Source organism: Ornithorhynchus anatinus, chromosome 9 (genome assembly GCF_004115215.2).
Source record: "Ornithorhynchus anatinus isolate Pmale09 chromosome 9, mOrnAna1.pri.v4, whole genome shotgun sequence".
Classification (NCBI taxonomy): Eukaryota; Metazoa; Chordata; class Mammalia; order Monotremata; family Ornithorhynchidae; genus Ornithorhynchus; species Ornithorhynchus anatinus.
This window is the reverse complement of record NC_041736.1, coordinates 39226181-39245017: the sequence shown is the minus strand read 5'-3', so window position 1 is coordinate 39245017 and position 18837 is coordinate 39226181. Positions and strand designations below refer to the sequence as shown.

The 18837-nt window shown below is 52.0% G+C and overlaps 1 protein-coding gene across 2 annotated transcripts in view; it reads right to left on the bottom strand.

Annotated features, from left to right (window-relative positions):
- ALK (ALK receptor tyrosine kinase) overlaps window positions 1-18837 on the bottom strand; it is a 333317-nt gene that overhangs the window by 18866 nt on the left and 295614 nt on the right. Inside the window, exons 13-23 of one of the 2 annotated variants that reach the window (XM_039913097.1) lie at window positions 18249-18380; window positions 17222-17366; window positions 13467-13529; window positions 11713-11811; window positions 11285-11437; window positions 9296-9400; window positions 8387-8573; window positions 5782-5872; window positions 5598-5662; window positions 4464-4593; window positions 2238-2335 (exon numbers count right to left, since the gene is read on the bottom strand). In XM_039913097.1, the coding sequence (XP_039769031.1) occupies window positions 2238-2335; window positions 4464-4593; window positions 5598-5662; window positions 5782-5872; window positions 8387-8573; window positions 9296-9400; window positions 11285-11437; window positions 11713-11811; window positions 13467-13529; window positions 17222-17366; window positions 18249-18380 (1268 nt within the window). Of the gene's footprint in view, window positions 1-2237; window positions 2336-4463; window positions 4594-5597; window positions 5663-5781; window positions 5873-8386; window positions 8574-9295; window positions 9401-11284; window positions 11438-11712; window positions 11812-13420; window positions 13530-17221; window positions 17367-18248; window positions 18381-18837 lie in introns of those variants that run through there. The other variant, XM_029072439.2, reaches the window with a different exon arrangement.

Below are 18837 nucleotides of genomic sequence, written 5' to 3'. Positions count from 1 at the left end.
ACCAGGGGTTAGAGTTTTAGGGCTTCACTGGCCATCCCAATCTCCCCCTAGCCCAAGCTCGAATGAAGTCTTAGAGTCTGACTGCCCACTGGAATTTTAAAATATTTACCTGTGTATCTGAGCTCATAGATAAAATATAGGTCGGGTGGTGGGGAGGCAGTGGATTGTTCTGGGCCTCTGAACTAGGGCCCCAAGGAAGGTGCCAGGTTTATACTATTTTTATTATTGTTGTTCTGACTTTATTTCCTGAGCATCAGTGGGAAATAAAGCCTAAAGAAAGGTGAGCAGTTAAAAGTATAATTAGCCTCCTTTTCCTTTTGCTTTTGCTTGGCTAGGCTCTGGGCTATGCAGTGGCTAGGCAGCTTCCCCTCTTCCATTGCCCCCTGAGAATCCGGGGCCTAGCCGAGTTGGGGAATGGTGCTCAAGTCTGAGTGGGTGTGGCTCTCCGACAGCCCAAATTCTGTAAGCTCACTGTGGGCAGGGAATGTGACTGTTTACTGCTATATTGTACTCTCCCAAACTCTTAGTCCCCTCTCAGGATCGCACTGGAGAGTTTCCAGTATTCTACCAGTTTTGGCTATTGGAGGGAGAGTCAAGCAGAGGCATAACCATTCCATTCTTAACCAAAACCCAACTGCGCTGGGCAGCAGTGGCATGGGAGAGAGTCGAGGGCAAAGACTCAAGTTTACTGCGTGGAAGGAGGAAATGGTAAATCACCTCCATATTTTTACCAAGAAAACTCTATGGATACACTACCAGAACAATTGCAGATGGAGAGTGGGGCATTCGGGGAGGATGTGTCCATGGCATCGCTATGGGTCAGAGATAATTTAACATCATAAGACGAGCTCCTTGTACAGTGCTCAGCACACAGTAAGCATACAATAAATATGATTGATTAAATGACTTTCCAGGGCTCTGCTTATCTAAGACCAAGTTGGTACCTGGCCTCACTTTTCCCTTCCAGAACCAGGGGAGAAGGAGTTGGAGTGGTGGAGTTCTGGAGTTGTGGTAAACATTCACTGATGAACTGGGATAGCTTAGCCGACAGGGAAGTCAGGGAATCTATTTCCCTTTCAGATTTTCTCAGCACTGAAGGGACTGGCCTGAGTCTGCCCATTGAGGAGAAACGAAAACCCATAAAAAGAAGAAAAGCGTTCAATACTTTTGACAAGAGATAAAAGCAGCATGGCTTAGTGGAAAGAGCCCCGACTTGGGACTCAAGTCATGGGTTCTAATCCCAGCTCCACCACTCGTGTGGACTGTGTGTCAACTGTGTGACTTTGGGCAAGTCGCTTCACTTCTCTGTGCCTCAGTTCCCTCATCTGTAAAATAGGGATTAAGACTGTGAGCCCCACGTGGGACAACCTGATAACCTTGTATCTATCCTAGCACTTAGAACAGTGCTTGGCACATAGTAAGTGCTTAACAAATACCATCACCATATCTGCCTTTGGGGGTCTGAGGGAGGCAGCAGCAGGTAATGAAGAAATGGAATTGGAGACATGGAAAGGACAGTGAATTATGTTATGTTGGTATTTTTTAAGTGCTTACTATGTGCAGAGCACTGTTCTACTTCTAGCTCTACAGTAGTTTTAGGAAACAGTAACATCTCAGCTTTCTCCCTTCCCTTTGGGGCGTACCAGACCCTAGTGGAATTCATTAGGCCCTTGGGAATGGGTCCATCTCGACCAGATGCAGAGCTAAGGGCTCTGGAGAATATGATTTCCCTGCCAACATAGTCAGCAACAATCCCATTATGCTATTTAATGTGGAGAAGCTGGAACTCGGGTGGAATAAGGGCTAATGGACTCCAGGGAGCCCAAAGTCCCAGTGTAATCGAGGAGTCCCGAGTTCCAGCCTCCAACAGAAGGCTCCTCGGACACCTTCAAAGCACATCTCCTCCAAGAGGCCTTCCCTGACTAAACCCTTATTTCCTCTTTTTCCACTCCCTTCTGCGTTGCCCTGATTTGCTCCCTTTATTCACGCATTCATTCATTTAATTATATTTATGCCCTTCTTTCAGCTCCACAGCACATATGTATGCATCCACTGTTTATTTATTTGTATTAATATCTATCTCCCCGGCTAGACTGTGAGCTTGTCATGGACAGGGAATGTACCTACCAACTCTGTTATACTGTACTCTCCCAAGGGCTTAGTACAGTGCTCTGCACACAGTCAGTGCTCAATAAATACCATTGATTCATTGATTGATGCTCATCCCTCTGACTCACCGGTGGATGAAGTGGTTTTCTTCCAAATACTGGCAGCCACAGGCGATGTCCCGCGCCACATTGAGCAGGTCCAGCATGCCCAGAGAGGACGGCTGGCTCTGAGGAGAGGAGAGATGGTCAGTCTGGGGTGAGACGCCACCCAGAGCCCCTCCAGGAGCATCCTAGAACCCTGGGGGCACTGGACACTGGAGGCAGGAGCCACCGTGTCCCTTAAGAGCATCGATTGCTATCTGGCTGAGTCTGTCCGAACCCCCGAATCCCCAGGGAGGGGGTCCACCCCCCTACCCCTCGTCTCCCTCACAACCTTGCTCCAGGTCCCCGCGTACTTGTGAGCCACTTCTAACTCAGGCAGAGGGAGGCTGGGGGCCATCTCCCCCTCAGTTACCAGTCTGACTGTTAAGGAGATGGCCCCGGGGCTTTGAGAGGTCTTGGGACTGGGATATGGACACTCGGGGATAACCAGCCCTGGGAGGGGGTGACTGGGAAAGGATGAGAGTGACAAGAGGGAGAGAAAAAGGTTGGACCCTTATGACATCATGTCCTGGTGATGTTGTGTTTGCTTGCTCTCTGTGGCCAGGGCTGCCCACTAAAGCTAAGTCATGGCCTAGTAGAAAGAGCATGGGCCTGGGAGTCAGAGGATGTGGGTTCTAATCTTGGTCCTACCACATGTCTGCTGTGTGAGCTTAGGCAAGTCACTTCACTTCTCTGGGCCTCACTTACCTCATCTATAAAATGGGGATTAAGACTGTGAGCCCCACGTGAGTCAAGGACTGTGTTTGACCCCACTACCTTGAATCTACCCCAGCACTCATTACAGTGCCTGGCACATAGTAGGCGTTTAACAAATACCCCAATTATTATTATGAGGTAGCTGTCCCAAATCTACCTTCTTAACCCCAAGACTCCTCCTCTGCAGTATCACAATACCTTCTGCCTCCAGGATACCTCTTCATGGATATCTCACCAGCACTTCAAGCTCAGCATATTCCAAACTGAACCCCTCACCTTCCCACACAAATCCTCTCCTCCATTTAACTTTCACATCACAGCTGACAACTCCATCATACTCCCTTGCCTCTCAATAGCTTAATCTTAGCATCATCCTTGATTCGCTCTCCTTCAACCCCCATATTCAGTCTGTCAACAAATCCTGTTGATTCATCTTCTACATCCATTCTGAAATCTACCTCTTTATTTCCACCCAAACTGCCACCATGTTGATCCAGACACTTGTCTTATTCTGACTTGACTAACTGCATCAGCCTTCTCAATGATTTCTCTGCCCCAAGTCTGTTCTCTCTCCAGTCCATATTTCACTCTGCTGCTTGGATCATGTTTCTAAAACACTGATTAAAATTTTCCAGTGGATATCAAGCAGAAACTCTTGCAATTGGCTTTAAGGCACTCAATCAGCTCTCTCTTCACTATTTATCCTTGCCCCTCTTCCAATACATCCCAGCTCCCAAATTTTGCTCCTCTCACACCCACCTCTTCTCTGGGCCTCTTTTTCTTCTCTCTCACCACGGACCTTGCTCAGGCTCTCCTTCCTCTCTGGACTGCTTTCTCCCTTCATACAGCCCTTCTTCTCATTTTCAAGTCCCTAACAAAATCACATCTCCTCCAGGAGGCCTTCCCTGATTAGACTTTCCTCCTCACCCTATCCCTCTTGAAATTCTGGGCTGCTTGAGCATTTGGGGACCCCTCTTCCCCATGTCATTTATGTACCTATCTCTCTGCGCTATTCCTTCCTTTACCTATAGCTTATTTTACTGCCTGTTTTTCCCACTAGACTGTTAGCTCCTTGAAGGCGGGAATGAGGTCTACTACTTTACTGTGCTCACCCAGGCATTTAGTACAGTGCTCTGCACATAGCGAGGACTCGGTAAATACTACTGATTGACTGATTGATTGATCAACAGTGTCAGCTCCAGCAAGCAGACACATTCAGGGAATCCCCACCCCAGAAAAGTTCCAGGGAAACAGAATGGGAAGCAGAGGCAGAGGGCATTACATTTCTCTCGATCCCCAGGCCTTTCTGCCTTCCTGCCTGACTGCTGGGAGCTGCTGGGTATGTGTGCACAGAGCCCAGGGATCCGGGCCTTCACGGGGCTGCTCAGTTCCCCGGCACTGGTTCCAGCCCAGCCTCCAAATGCATCACCTTTAGACGGCCCCTTCCCCACTCCCGGGGACTGAGCCGCAAAGGAAGGAAACGGGCCTCTAGCTTACCGGGCGCGGGCGGGTCTCACGGAGGAAGGACTTCAGGTCCCCGCCGGCCATGAGTTCCAGGAGGATGAAGCGAGGCAGGGCCTGCAGGCTCACCCCGATGCAGCGCACAATGTTCTGGTGGTTGAACTTGCTGCCGGGACAAGAAGGGACCCTGGTCAGGGCGTCTTGGGGACCGAAAAGGAGGGGGGATCTTGGGCCCCAAATTACTGGGGTGGGGAGGGCCCCTGCCCACAAGGGCTGTGAGGGATGCTGTTTGGAGGCCTTAAATTAGGCCACCAAACCTGATCTCTGTGCCCCATTTCGGAAGGGGGAATCTCAGATTGCTGCCTCTTGAAAACGAGAGGTGAGACCCTCAGATGGCTTGATTTCAGCTGGGGAGGGGGCAGCAGACAGGCAGGACAACAGAGTCATGGCAGTGATAGAGTGGGGGCCGTGGGCAAGAGGAGGCTAGGAACCAGGGAGGCAGTGAGCGAGGCACGGCCTATGGGAAGCAGCACAGCCTAGCGGATAGAGCATGGGCCCGGGGGTCAGAAGGATGTGGGTTCTAATCCTGGCTATGCCACTTGTCAGCTGTGTGACTTCGGGCAAAGTCACTTTACTTCTCTATGCCTCAGTTACCTCATCTGTAAAATGGGGAGCAAGAATGTGAGTTCCACGTAGGACATGGACTGTTTCCAAACTTAAATCCACCCCAGCGCTTAGTACGGTGCCTGGCATACAGTAAGCACTTAACAAATACCATTAAAAAAAGAGGGAAGGCCATGATCCAGGGAGGCACTGGGTGAGGGGAGGCCGCCACTGCCCCGTAACTGCCACTGGACCCACCCTGCTCTTGGCCACTTTCTCCGCGACTGCCACTGTGTGGAGATTTCAATTACCCAGGATTGAATCTGGGGCTCCTCTTGGGCCCTCACAGCCTGCAGCTTGAAGGTTGAAGAGGGGGAAAAGGGACCACTGGGCTGGAGTGGACAGACCTCTGGGGGTCAGCTAGACCCACGAGCCTGGGGATTTCTTCCTAAGGGCAACTTGAAACCCAGGTGTTCAGGGGCACGGGGAACCAGTGGAGGAGGCCATAAAGACCACCTCAGCCCAAGACTGCCCAACGGTGGGGGACCCTGGAGAATGTTGCCAAACCTGATGATAAGTGCTTCCATGAGGAAATCCAGCTCATCCTGTTCTGAACATACCTCGGGCAGTGTCTGGAGGGGAGAGAAAGAGAAGTCAGGGTGTTGGCAGCGGGAAGGACCCCAGCAAGGAACACCACCTCAGGGCTCTGCTAGGCAAGATGGAGCCGGGGGAAAGGGGCACTGTTTCTTACCTTTACAGCCACCTGCAGCGGGCTGGGGTCATTGGGGATGCCAGAAACCTGCCCTTCATACACCTCCCCAAAGGCACCGTGGCCCAGCCCCCTGAACAGGAGAAAAGACAAAACAAGACAGCTGTGGACCATCGCTTGAGGATTAGAAGGCAGATTCATTTTTCACTCACATACTGTTTGAACTGCTAGCATCTCTGAGTTGAGAGATGGGTAAGATCAAAGGTTTTCCATGGTACAAAGGGACGGGGGCAGAGGTGAAGGGTGAAGTAGGGAGTGAGAGGAGGAAGTGGGGGGAGAGATGGGGAAGGGGAGGGGGGAAAGATATAGGGGAAAAGGGAGAGCGGAAAGAAAGGAAGGGGAAAGGGAGAGAAGCAAAGAGAGGGGGAAGAGAGATGGGGAAGGGAGATGAGAAAATAGAGGGGGGAAGAAAGGAGAGGGGGAAATAGGAGGAGAGAGAAAGGGAGAGGGGAAAAGAGAGAAGGAGAGGACGGGGATAGAGAGGGAGAGAAGAGGGAGGTGGGAGGGAGAGAGAAAGAGAGAGATGTATACACAGACAGACAAGTTAAAAGCCTGGCAGACAAGAATCAGAGACACAGCCACAGAGGGGCAAGGCCAAAGAAGAACCCAGACTTTGGCAGTTGTTTGTGAGGAGATGGGTGGAGGGGAGAGAGGAGGAAGCTGAGGGAAAGGGCAACAGCTAGCAAAGCTGGAGTGCAGTGGCACAGACTATATTTTGGACAGGAGCTTCTGTTTGTGGGGCTAAACCCTGCCCCAAACCTTGCCTTAGAGGTTGGCAGTATGGTTTTCAAATGCAGGCCATTTGTATTGCCTGAGCGATCAGTCAGTGGTATTCATTGAGCATTTATGGGGAGAGTACAGTACAATAGAGTTGATAGATGCAATCCCTGCCCGCAAGGAGCTGACAGTCTAGAGGGAGAGTAGCAATTAAAATAAAGAACAAATAGGGGAAATAGTTTAGGATACAGCTATGAACATTGGTGCTGTGGGGCTGGGATGGCAGGAGGCAGGGTGGGCCGGATCAGGGCATCTCTGGGCAGCATGGATGGCCACCCCTGGCTTGACCCTGGGCCTTTCCTGGCTTGTGTTCTTTCTGCTGTCTGGCAGGCTGAGGGGTCAGAGAGGGCACTGCCCACTGCTGAGTGGTCATCTGGGCAGCTCCAGCAGGGTCACTACTGGCTTCTGAGGGGACAGCAGCAATCATCAGTCCCTCCTTCCCCACAAGCCTCAGTACAACATTCTGCAAGGCACTGGAGGAGTGGGGTAGGGGCTCTCCAAACAGCTATGGCGAGACAAGGATGAAGGCATCAATTGCCACGGTTCATAAACCTACTTCCCCCTCCTCCCCTCTCATTTATTCTGCCTTGTGGGGAGGGACAGGACCTTATCCCAGTCAAAACTTGATTATGCTGCTGGATGAATCCTGCAAATCCCACTGAGATGTGGAGGGTGGAGGCAGGGATGGGGAGAGAGAAAAGGAAGAAAGAAAAAGTGGGGGCAAAGAGAGGTGGGGAGAAGCAGGGGAATGGAGGTGGGGAAAGGGATAAATTCTGGGGGAAGAGAGAGGTGGAGAGGAGAGGCAGGGGAAGAGAGAAGTGGGTGCAAGAGAGGTGGAGGAAAAGAGAATTGGGGAGAGAAAGAAGCAGGGAAAGAGAGAAGTGGGGAGAGAGGTCAGGGAAGAGAGGAGTAGCAGAGAGAGAAGCAGGAGAAATGTTACGTGGGGAAGAGAGAAGCAGGGTGCACTGAGAAGTGGGGGAAAGAAACAAACGTACGAGAGAAAGAGGCAGAGGGAGAGAAGAAGGGGATAGACCAATGTGGGGAGAGAGAACCTGGGGGGAGAGAGAAGTAGGGAAAAGAGATATGGGGGAAGAGAAAGGTGGGGAAAAGAAGGGAGAGAGAGAAATAGGATGGGGAGTGGGAGGGGAAGAGGAGAAGGATCACCAGGAGGGGTTTTTCTCAGCTTGGGATCAAAATTTCACTTCTCCAAGAAATCCCCGTATTCTTTGCCAGAAAAAAAGAAACGACTGGTTGCCTTGGCTCTGGGTATGAGTCTGCAGAACTCTCCTAGGCATGAGATGGAAACAGGGAAGGTCAGGGCCAGCTCCCTGGATCTTCACCTAGTGGTCCCAAGCTGTGAGGGGGCAATCGGGCTCCTAAAGGCCCAACCAGCAATCCCAGATCCACAACCCTGTCTGATTTTCTGACCTGGACAAACGTATCCCAGACCTAAAGTCGCCCCAGCCAGGAGCAAATGGAAGAGTTGTGTATCTGCTGCCACTTGTGGCTGCCAGAAGCCCTCAATAGCATTGGCTGACTGACTTGGGAGGATTGGGGTCATTTTAACTCAGCCTGGCCCATCCCAACTCCCACAAGTCTGTCTTAGTTGGCTCCAGCACCCTGATTTTGAGAGGTGTTCCCGAAAACACTTAGTACACTGCCCAGCACTTAGTCCAGTGCTTGGAACAGAGAAAGCGCTTAACAATTGGCCCAATTATTGTTATGAGCTTGATCCTAAACTCGTGGCCCTCCCGACCAAAGCTCCAGACCCGGAATAAGGAACGTTACTGGCGGGAAGGGAGGGGCTTACCGGATGAGGGCGATGTGTTTGCGAGGAACCTCCTTCAGATCGCTGATGGACGTGGTCTTGCCCGCAAAGCAGTAGTTGGGATTGTAGTCTGTCATGATGGTGGAAGTGCGGAGCTTGCTCAGCTTGTATTCCGGGCTCTGCAGCTCCATCTGCATAGCCTGGAGCTCCTGGTGCTTTCGTCGGTAGACTGGGGAATAGAGGCAGAAGTAAGTTCACAGGTCAGGGCAGAGGGGGATCTGCCCCACCCTCCCTCCCCATGCCAAACAACTTGCTAGGCTCTGGATCGTTGGTGAACTGCAGGAACTCTCACTAGGCAAATGGGAATTTCATTTTCTGCTTGCCATGTTCTATCTACAAATGCATTTGGATAGCGAGGAGTTGCTCTTTCACTTTTTCCTCCAGAATGACCTTCTGATTCTCCCTGGTGGCTCTGATGGTGCTGATCTACATGAGGGATGTGTTTGGACACTTTGCCACAAACATACACATCTATACACACATGCACACACAGAGAAAGTAGCCTTGGAGCCAGAGGACCTGGGTCCTTATCCCAACTTGGCCAATTGTTTTCTGGGGGTCTTTGGTCAAGTCATTCACTTTCTCTGGGCTTCAGTTCCCTCAACTGTAAAATGGGGATTAAATCCTCCTCCTCCCTCCAACATAAGCCCCATGTAGGCAGGGACTGTATCCAACCTGAAGAACTTGTATCTCCCCCAATGCTTAGAACAGTATTTGACATATAGTAAGCACTCAACAAATACGAAAAAAATCCCCCCCGAAACCCACACAGACACAATTATCATACAAAAAACCCCAGACAGACACACACAAGCACACCCACACAAGCAAAGAGCTGGGAGTCCACACTGTGGCAGTCTCTCCCTCCGACCCGGGCCCCGGTGGACTCACCAATCATGATCCCCGAGAAGGCCAGGACCAGGGCAGCCACGAGGGCAGAAGTCACGACCGACAGGATTAGAGAGAGGGGCAGGTGCGGGGACGTTGTTGGAGATGCTGGAAGGCAGTGGGAGAAAAGGGAGTCAACGAGAACGTCTGGCTAGAGTGCTCGCACTGGGGCTGGGGACTCCAGCTTCTCCAGGCCTTCAGTTCCACCTCTCCCACCTGAGATGGCTTTTGAGGAGCTAGGGGTCTGTGGGAGCCAAGGAGGTCAGAGTCCCCCTTCTTGTCGCCGTCAAGAGACAAGTGACATTGACCCCTCTGCTCACCCCGCCACCCCCATTTAGAAAATCACCTTAACTTAGAACTGCAACTCTTTTAGGTGTGGACTTCTGGAATTCACGTGTGAAATTTGTACATTCTAGAACCCACCCTATCAGTTTTGCAACCTTTTTTTTTTTTCCTTCTGTGGCTGCAAGACCAATAAGTGAAACCCCTTCTGAAAAATGCAATGATAGATTGCTCATGAGGGTGATGTAAAGTTTAGACCTTAACCTTGTTGTGGGCAGGGAATGTGTCTATCAACTCAGTTGCACTGTATCAATCGATCGATGATATTTATTGAGCACTTACTATATGCAGAGCACTCTGCTAAGTGCTTGGGAGGGTACAATACAATAGAATTAGTAGAAATGTTTCTGCCTAGAGTTTACAGTCCAGAGGACAAGTTTACTCTTCCAAGTGCTTTAGTACAGTGCTCTGCACATGGGAAGCGCTCAATAAATACGGTTAATTGATCGATGATCCTCGCAGGCACCGAGCGACTCTAAGGCAGCGTGACTCTCTCAGGAACAGCTGTGACCAACAGATAGTGCTGGAAGTGTCAGATCAGCAGGCTGAGGTCCCTTGGCATGATTTAAAATTGGCCGGCACCCTTGGCCCAAAGAATAATGACTGCACACAGTAATCCAATCAGTGGAAGTCTCTGGGACAGTATTAGTGCCACACTGATAGATTTCTAGATGATCACGAACGGCTCTACTTACACGGCCTTGCCTCCCCGACCCCCCACCCCACTGGCACATATGGTTAATCTGCTTCCCTCCTCAACGTGACCTCTCTCTCTCTCCCACTCCCCAGGTACCTCCCCGGCAGTGAACGCCCAGCCAGCGTTCTTCAGTGCAGCCTACTGACGGAGCTAGCCGAGAGACAAGGCCCCACCAGGGCCGGATGAAACCTGGAATAATGGATCCTGCCTCTCCAGAGGTCCCCAGGGACTGGCCAATCGCAGTGACTGGGAGGGTCTCCGGTCCTCTACTCTGCTCCTGTCCCAAGTGGCTGAATCATGGAGTAGCCTGCTCCAGGTGGGATTTGTGGTGCTCCCGGGGTCAGAGCCGATTGGAGCATTTCTGCTCCCCTGCCCCTCCCCAGTTCCATGGATGGGACTTTTCCATCCTGGAGGGGCCTCCCCAGATTGGGCAGCCATAATCCGGAAGCAGCAGAAAACTTGCAGCCCTGGTTAGTGGAAGTCAACAGGGCTCCTGCTTGGAGAGTCTGTCCACCAGGAGTGGCACTCTCCACCCTTCTACTAGAGAAGCAACACGACTTAGTGGAAAGACCGTGGCCTTGGGAGTCAGAAGATGTGGGTTCTAATCCCGGATGCCACTTGTCTGCTGTGTAACCTTGGACAAGCCACTTAACTTCTCTCGGCCTTATTACCTCATCTGCAAAATGGGGATTAAGACTGTGAGCTCACGTGGGACAACCTGTATCTACCCCAGGGCTTAGAAAACTGCTTGACTCATAGTAAGTACTTAACAAATACCATAATTATTATTATTACCTTATCACCCAGCAGGGGTAGCGGTGGGGAAAGGGACACGGGGGGCAGGGGAAGGAACCGAGGAATTACGGAAATGAGCTGCCGCAAGTCAGCATGAGCGCCATGTGCCCGCTGATCCTCCTTGACCCTCCACCCTGGCCCTCCCCAGGCCTACTCACCTACACAGGAGACCCCGTCCTCAGCGAGCACTGTGCCGTGATCACAGTAGCAGATAATCTTGTGGGTCTCGGGGTCCAAGTGGCACTCGTCCACCTCGCAGTGGCTGCAGTTTAGGTGCTGCATAATGTTCACCTCCCCATGGCCCTCCATCACTGGAGGAACAAAAGAGCCGGGAAAATGTCACCATCCCGCCAAGTCCTCTGGGGGTCTGGGAGCGGGCCTGTGCTCCGGGGGCCTGGGAGGGGCTCCCGTGGCAGGGGGCAGGTGAACGTCTCTAAAGTGACATCTGTGCATGCGTGTACGGCTGCCTGTTTGGGCTGGGTGACTTCCCGTTCACAGTGAATCACGGTAGGCTCCTCTGGCCGGGGCAGCGTGTCGTCCCGAGGCCGGCAGGGGCTGGCTGCAGTCGGGGTTGGGGGAGGGGTACCTTTCAGAGCCGGGGTGTACAGGATGCCCAGTGGACTGATGTAAGACACCCCATCCTCCCCGTCCACCTCGGGGTCATTGTCCATGGCCGCGTCGCCCCCTGTGGCGAATCAGAGAGGAGTTTATCATCCCGCGGCGAACGCCCGACGCTACGAAACACATGCGGGGATTGACAGCATGCTGGAGAAGGGTGAGCAGTGAGCCGGACTGCTGGTCTGCCCCAGGCCCAGAACCGTGGGGGGCGCCCGGGGCCTCGTGGGGGCACCCAGGGACTCGGGGCGGGGGAGGTGGGGGCCCAGAGACTTGAGGACACCAGGCTTTAATCAGAGGGCCCTCCATATCCGAGGAGCCATCCAGGGCGGTGTCCTAGCTTGTTCTGAGTTGGGCCCTCCCCGGGGGGCTGGCGACCTCTCTACAGCGCCCCCGGCCTGACCCCTTAGGGACCGGGGGTTACCGAGGGGCAGATCAGCCCGCCCCTCGAGACTCACAAGGAAGGTGTCCTGGGGGCTAATTGCCTCCACCTCTTGGCTTTGGCTGGGAGGGGGGCTGCCTCTAGCCCATCCCAGGGAAGACTGCCTCCTGCCCTCACACTCCTCCCTCCCCGGACATACCAGGGAGCGACGGGTGGAGGTGAGTCAGGGGGGTACACTGCTGGCCGGCAGTTGCCCCTCTCGGGGGTTCCTGGCCTCTGTCCCAGGGGTCCGGTTGGTCCTCCCACTGCCCCCTCCCTCACTCTTGGCCCTCCCCACCCTTGCGAAAGGAAAGCACATGGTAAACACAAGCATCTTACACAAGGCATGAGAACATCATACGGATATCACAGGGCATGCACATCACCCTCATCTGTCGGGACATCCCTACCCTCAGCCCACCCCCAACCCTCTTCCTCTTGGACTCTAGCGGCCGACCCTCGCCCTGGCCCCGAGTCCGGAAGAGGACCGCTAGGGTCACTGAACCCAGGGCGTGGGTGGCTTCCGGGGCCAGGGGACTTGAGAGAACGGGGAAACGGGCTGATCCAATTACCCCGGACCTGGGTCGTGCTGGGTGGGAAGTGGCTTCTATCTGCAGTGAAGGGGGAAGACAGCAGGGGTGAGTTGGGGGTGCTAGGGGCAGATAGAAGCCATTGGTCAGTCCCTTAGGGGGCTGTCCAGGCCCGGCCAGCTTGACATCACTGGGCAACTGCAGGGAGAGGGGGAGGCGTGGAGAAACACTGTTGCTGCCCCCCCTCGGTGGCATTCAATCTCTAGGGCTTTCACGTTGACACCTCTCTGGGAGGCCCCATGGAATGACCTCAGACCCCATCACCGAGGAGCAAGAACCACGGAGGGGTCTTGAGGCCGGTGGTCTCTTCGGAAGTGCCGAAGCAAGACCGTGGCTCCCCGGCGGACACTGAGTCCCGGGCTTCCCGACACCCCCTCCCCGGTCAGCCCCAGCCCAGAGAGGAAGGCGTGCACGGCCTATCACAGCACAGAGCTCCACGCAAGCTAGGGGTGGGGAGGGAAGGGGCGGGGGGGCGGGGGGAACAAGGGAAGGGGCGAGGAGCGAGGGGGTGGATAATTCAGCCTAGTGCCCGACTGACCGACCGCTAGGACTAAGGGAAGGGGGACTGACACCTTGAACACGAAGCATCTTTACCTATATATCCTCCGCCTCCTCCACCTGAGGAGCACCCCCCTCCACCCCCTCCGAAACCCCCTCTTGTCTCCCACCCCCACTTCTTCATGGCCTGGGGGCAGGATTTTCCTCCTGTTGCACCTTCCAGCAAGGACTTTCCCGACCAGAGCAGGGAGGTTTTATCGTTCCAGCCACCTCCGCCACCTGCAGGGGAGAAAACACAGACACCCCCGATGCGAGGAGACGTTGGCTTTGCCTAATGGTGAACGGGGAATGGGGCAGGGGAGAAGCAACATGGCGTAGTGGAGAGGGCATGGGCCGGGGAGTCAGAAGGACCTGGGTTCTAATTCCGGCTCTACCAATTACCTGCCGTGTGACCTTGGGCAAGTCACTTTACTTCCTTGTGCCTCAGTTTCCTCAACTGTAAAATGGGGATACCTGTTCTCCCTCCTATTTAAACCGTGAGCTCCATGCTGGACAGGGACTGGGTCTGACCTAATTCAATTTTTGCCTACCCCTGCATTTATAGCATTGTTTGAAACATAGTAAACACTTCACAAATACCATAAAAAAGATCGTTATTAAAAAATGAGAAGAATTTGCTATGTGCCAAAGCCTGTGCTAATTGCTGGGGTAGATATATAATACTAATAATATCAGGGTGGACTCAGTCCCTGTCCCACATGGGAATCACCATCTGAGGAGGATGACAGGGGTTTAGGATTTCATCAGTTCCTTTCCCGGGGGAGTCATTGTGGTCTGAGACCCTGAGGGTCCATTCCTAGTTCTGCTGTGGATTGACCATGAGGCAGTGAGGCAATCCAAGCTCCTTTCTGGGTCTTGTCTTCCCCTCAGGTGCATGTTCGAGTGAAGGCAGGGGAAAGGAGGAGGGACTGAGGTTGAGGAAGCTTCCCTCCCAGGCCTGCCTGCTACAGGCTTTCTGGGGGGGGGCTGGGGTTTGGCTTAAGGATCTTGACACACCCACCTGTGAAAGCGGAAAGACGATCTGGCTCTCTGAGAATGGATCAAAGAGATGGTGGTTGAGGAAGCTAGCAGGGAGGGGAGACAATCTCAAGCCACGGTTGGAGGTTGGAACTGGATTTTTTTCCCTCCCTTTTAAAAGGAGCAGAACTTTATGGCTCTGCAGACATGGCTTCTGGGAAGTGTGCATGTCTGTAAAATGTTCCAAGCACTGAGAAGCAAAGGGGCTACTGGAAGAGAAGGTTTATCCAGGGGCTTATCTTCCCTATCTGTTAGAAGCATCTCCTTTATCGACAAAAATTTTCTTCCCGGCCTTTCGGATGTCCCAACCACCCACTAGAGTCATGGCTCCTCGGGGCATCTCTATAAATCTGGATGTTAGGATCCTAGATGTTCTTTCGCTGTCTTCATCTCCCCCCTCCCACCCACACTTTCCTTTTCAGACTTCACAAGAAATAGATCGGTGTTGAGTGTCTCTGTGGGACTAATCAATCTAAAATAAAATCTAAATTGTTAATCTAAGGCCTTTCCTCTCCCCCTCCCCACCAGGACTTACTCTGGGGAATAAAGTAGAGGAAAATGAATTGGCATTTGGTCTTTTCTGAAACAGCTGCCTTGAGAGGAAACAGATAATAGCAATCTCAGCCTTCTGGCTTTGCTTCTGCAGGTATCAAATGAATTAAATATGATTGACTGATATGATCCAGGCAGATGTATCAGCACCCCCTGGTTTGGGCTGATGTGGGGAGGGCGGGGGTGTATCTTCTCTACTCGCCAACTAAGGGGTCTCCAAAACTCCGACTGAAGAACTGGGCCCACTCCTGTTCCCTCTCCTCTTGGCTTTAGATGGACCTAGAGTTCCAAGTGCTTAGTACAGCGCTCTGCACACAGTAAGCACTCAATAAACACAATTGATTGATTCATCAGGACCAAAACAGGGGTCTTTCCATAGAGGTCTTGCTTTGTTCAAGTGAAACGGGGGTGTTCCGGAGAAGGCTTTCGGTGGGGGTTACCACGATCGGGTTTTGGCTCCGTCACTGAATCACTGGGAGATTACCCTTCCTCTCTGAGAGCAGGTGTCCTTGGAGCAGTGTGAAGATAAGCTTGTCATGGGCAGGGAACGTGTCTGTTTATTGAATGTGCCTGTTTTCCCTCTCGATCCACTAGGCCAAGCTGCTTCTCCAGCATGTAACCATGGAGTAGCCTCATGATCATTTTAAACTTTTCAGGGCAGTCAAACTTTTTCAGGAGTTGCCAAAGTTTCCTGACACTGTCGAATGCTCCTGTGTGATCTGCAAACACCGCACAGAGATGTTGAAGTGGTTTCTTCAGGATCTAACACTTGGAGCAAAGATCATGTTTTCTGCGCCCACTTTAATTCTGGGAGGGAGTTCTGTAGTCCCACTTTAGTCCTGGGAGGGAGTGCTTAGTGGTGTTCTTTAAAACCTTAGTCCCCATTCTACTACCTATCTGCTGAGTGACCTTGGGTAAGTCACTTGATTTCTCTGTGCCTCAATTACATCATCTGTAAAATGGGGATTAAGACTGTGAGCCCCGTGTGGGACATCAACTGTGTCCAGCTCTTAACAAAGTGCCTGGAACCTAGTAAATGCTGATCAAATACCATAAAAAAGGAAAAAGAAATAATCCTAGAGGATTGTGGCCGGGATCTTGCCAGTCACAACAGTTTCCGCAATCAGTTCTCTCCCTTTCAGATGATAAAGACTGTGGCAACCTTGAAATCCTTTGGCATTTTCTCAGGGTACATAATCTGAGGGAGAGGCTGGGCAGGTGACACATCCCCTCCTTGCTCTAGCTCTAAGAAGGTATACCATCAGATCCAAGAAATTTGCCTTCTTAGCTCTGACTCCAGTATCACTTCAATCAGGTCTTAGAAGTGAAAGTCAGTTCTTCACCTGCTGCTGGTAGGTAAGTAGACCCTAATCCTCAATAGTGCGAAGAATGTTGAGGAGATTGTTGAAGTGGTGTCGCTGTCTCCTCAAGATTCCTTTTCAATCCAGCAGTTGGATGGGGCTTACTCTACTCTTCGGTGGAATACGGTGGCAAGAGACTGGCCATGTGCATTCCTTGGGCGGGCGCAGAAGCGCTTGGATTAATGTTGATCCGAAGAGCCTTTGATCTTAACACTCTTAGCATCCCAAAACTTTCTACACATGCTTCTCTACCTGCTCTGTCTTCCACAACTTAGGTTTCAGTCAACATCCTGTATTTCACGGACACGGAGGTCAAAGATGCTCCTGAAAACCACCCTGAGAGTTCTGGCTAAACACTCTTATGTAATACGTTGGGCCAGATTTTCCTGGTGCCTAAGCTAGCCCTCTGGGTCGGCTCTCTCTACAGATATTCAAAGATGAGGCTTTGGAGTGCAATTGATCTCCCCACGTGACTTTGATGAGAAAAACCAACATGCAACCGAAGGCTCATGTCAGTAGAACGACCGTGGAAGCTGTTTAAGCCCTTGCAGGACCGATCCATACAATATTGCTTTGGTGCGCCGGTCTGCGTGCTGGAGGTTTGAAAGAGTTAATGCCATTTCCAGATGCACCCAGTCTTCCTTAAAGCCTGAAAATCACGGTGATGCATGAGTCCAGATAAAGTCCCTGGGAACATCCAGACTCATCATTCAGTGTTATAGAAACACTGAGAGAACAGTATCCAGAGAGGGTAGCTGTAAACCCCCCTGAAGGCTCGGGGTAAGATTTACTGTATTTAGGGGGAAGGGAAATTGCTGTTAAGTGGACGCTAAATCATACTCTGGTGACTGGAAAGAATGAATGGCTCTTTCCACGGGCCCAGAGGACTACTCTGGCCCTGCCTCAAACTTCGGGCAAATCCCGTCTGCTAGTAGCCGGACACGCTGCTCTCACCCCAGTAGGAACATCTATTCCCATTACCTGCGGCTCCTGAATGGCCGTTCAGCCCTGGAACGGAGGAGTCATTTTCCAGTCTCTCTGGGTGCAGCGGGTTTGTTTTGGCCCTGTACGCTCGGCCACCACCTCCTGCCGCAACAATCAAAGGGACCGGCTCCCCGTCCAGAATCTGGGAGGATAGAAAATGCAAAGAAATAAAGCCCAGCTCCTCTTCGGCCCGGACAGCGGAGTGTCTGTTAGGCTCCAAGCCCCAGGTTTAATGAGAATTCCCAGAGGACACACGGCTTCATGATGCAGGGGGCAGGATTATGGACCACAGGGAGTTGTCACGCAGGCAGAAAATATCAGTAGGGAAAGGCTTGGAAGAGCAGTCCGTGGTGGACAATGAGGGACATGAGATGGTCGGTCCCTAAACATCAAAGAGACCCACCATCACTTCCCCCTCAAGACTATAAGCTTGTTTTATGCAGGGAATGTGTCTGTTATTTTGTTGTACTGTACTCTCCAAAGCATTTAGTATAATGCTCTGCACAAGGAAGCACTCAATAAATATGATCAAATGACTGACTGATTCCTCCTGGCGCCCAGTTTTCACTGTCGGAGATAGAACACAGTGCTTACTACAGTGCCTGGCGCATACTAAGTGCTTAACCGATACCATAAAAAAATACTGGGTTGGATATAGTCTTGATAATGGAAATAACTGTTATATAAAGCAGCCCAAAAGTCTATCAGTATAGTACAGTTAGGTGGGCGAGACTATCTACAAGACAGGTGGCTCCGCTGTCGTGGTAACACAGAGAGAGATGAAGCCCTGGCCTGAAAGGTCTAGGGTGAGAGCTTGGGAATTCCCTGTGCAGAAGGGCTACCAGGAGCCAGAGAGGAATAGGGGGTTCACCCACCTATCCTGTTGTGGTGCAGGGCAAATACTCTGGGGAACGGGTCGGGAGAGCAAGGGATTTCCCGGGCGGATTCGGTGGTCTGATGGATGGTAGAAGGGGCAGGTGGTTGTCAATGAGGCCAGTGCCGCGAGAGGAGGAAGGGTCCATACCTTAAATATGTACGTGGCTCCTCCCCCACCACCTCCTCCTCCTGCCCACTCATTGACACTTCGGTTCACTTGGATTTCCTCTTCAATCACATTACTCTCTCCGATGCAGACCTTCTGGATCACATGGTTTGTCTGTGGAGGGAATGAGAGAGTTTCATTTTTTTAATGGCGTTTGTTCAGCGTTTACTATGTGCCAGACACCGTACTAAGCATTAGGGTAGTCCCACATGGGACTCAGTCTTAATTCCCAATTTTACAGATGAGATAACTGAGGCACAGAGAAATGAGGTGACGTGTCCAAGGTCACACAGCAGACAAGTGGAGGAGCTGGGAGTAGAACCCAAATTCTTCTGAGTTGGAGTCCTTAGGGGAACAGAGAGCATGAGCCCGGGAGTGGTTCTCAGCCCTTATTTTTGATTCAGGCCTTCCACTCGTGGGCTCCCAAAGTCTCCCACTGCCACCTGTCGCTCTGATTAAGAAATTTACCAAGGGCCCCTTGGCAAGCACTATTTAGCTGGGTTTCCCTTTAGGTAATGGGCAGAGGGAAGGGCTGTAGCAAGTGCCGTCCTCCTGGAGTGGTCCCTTGGCC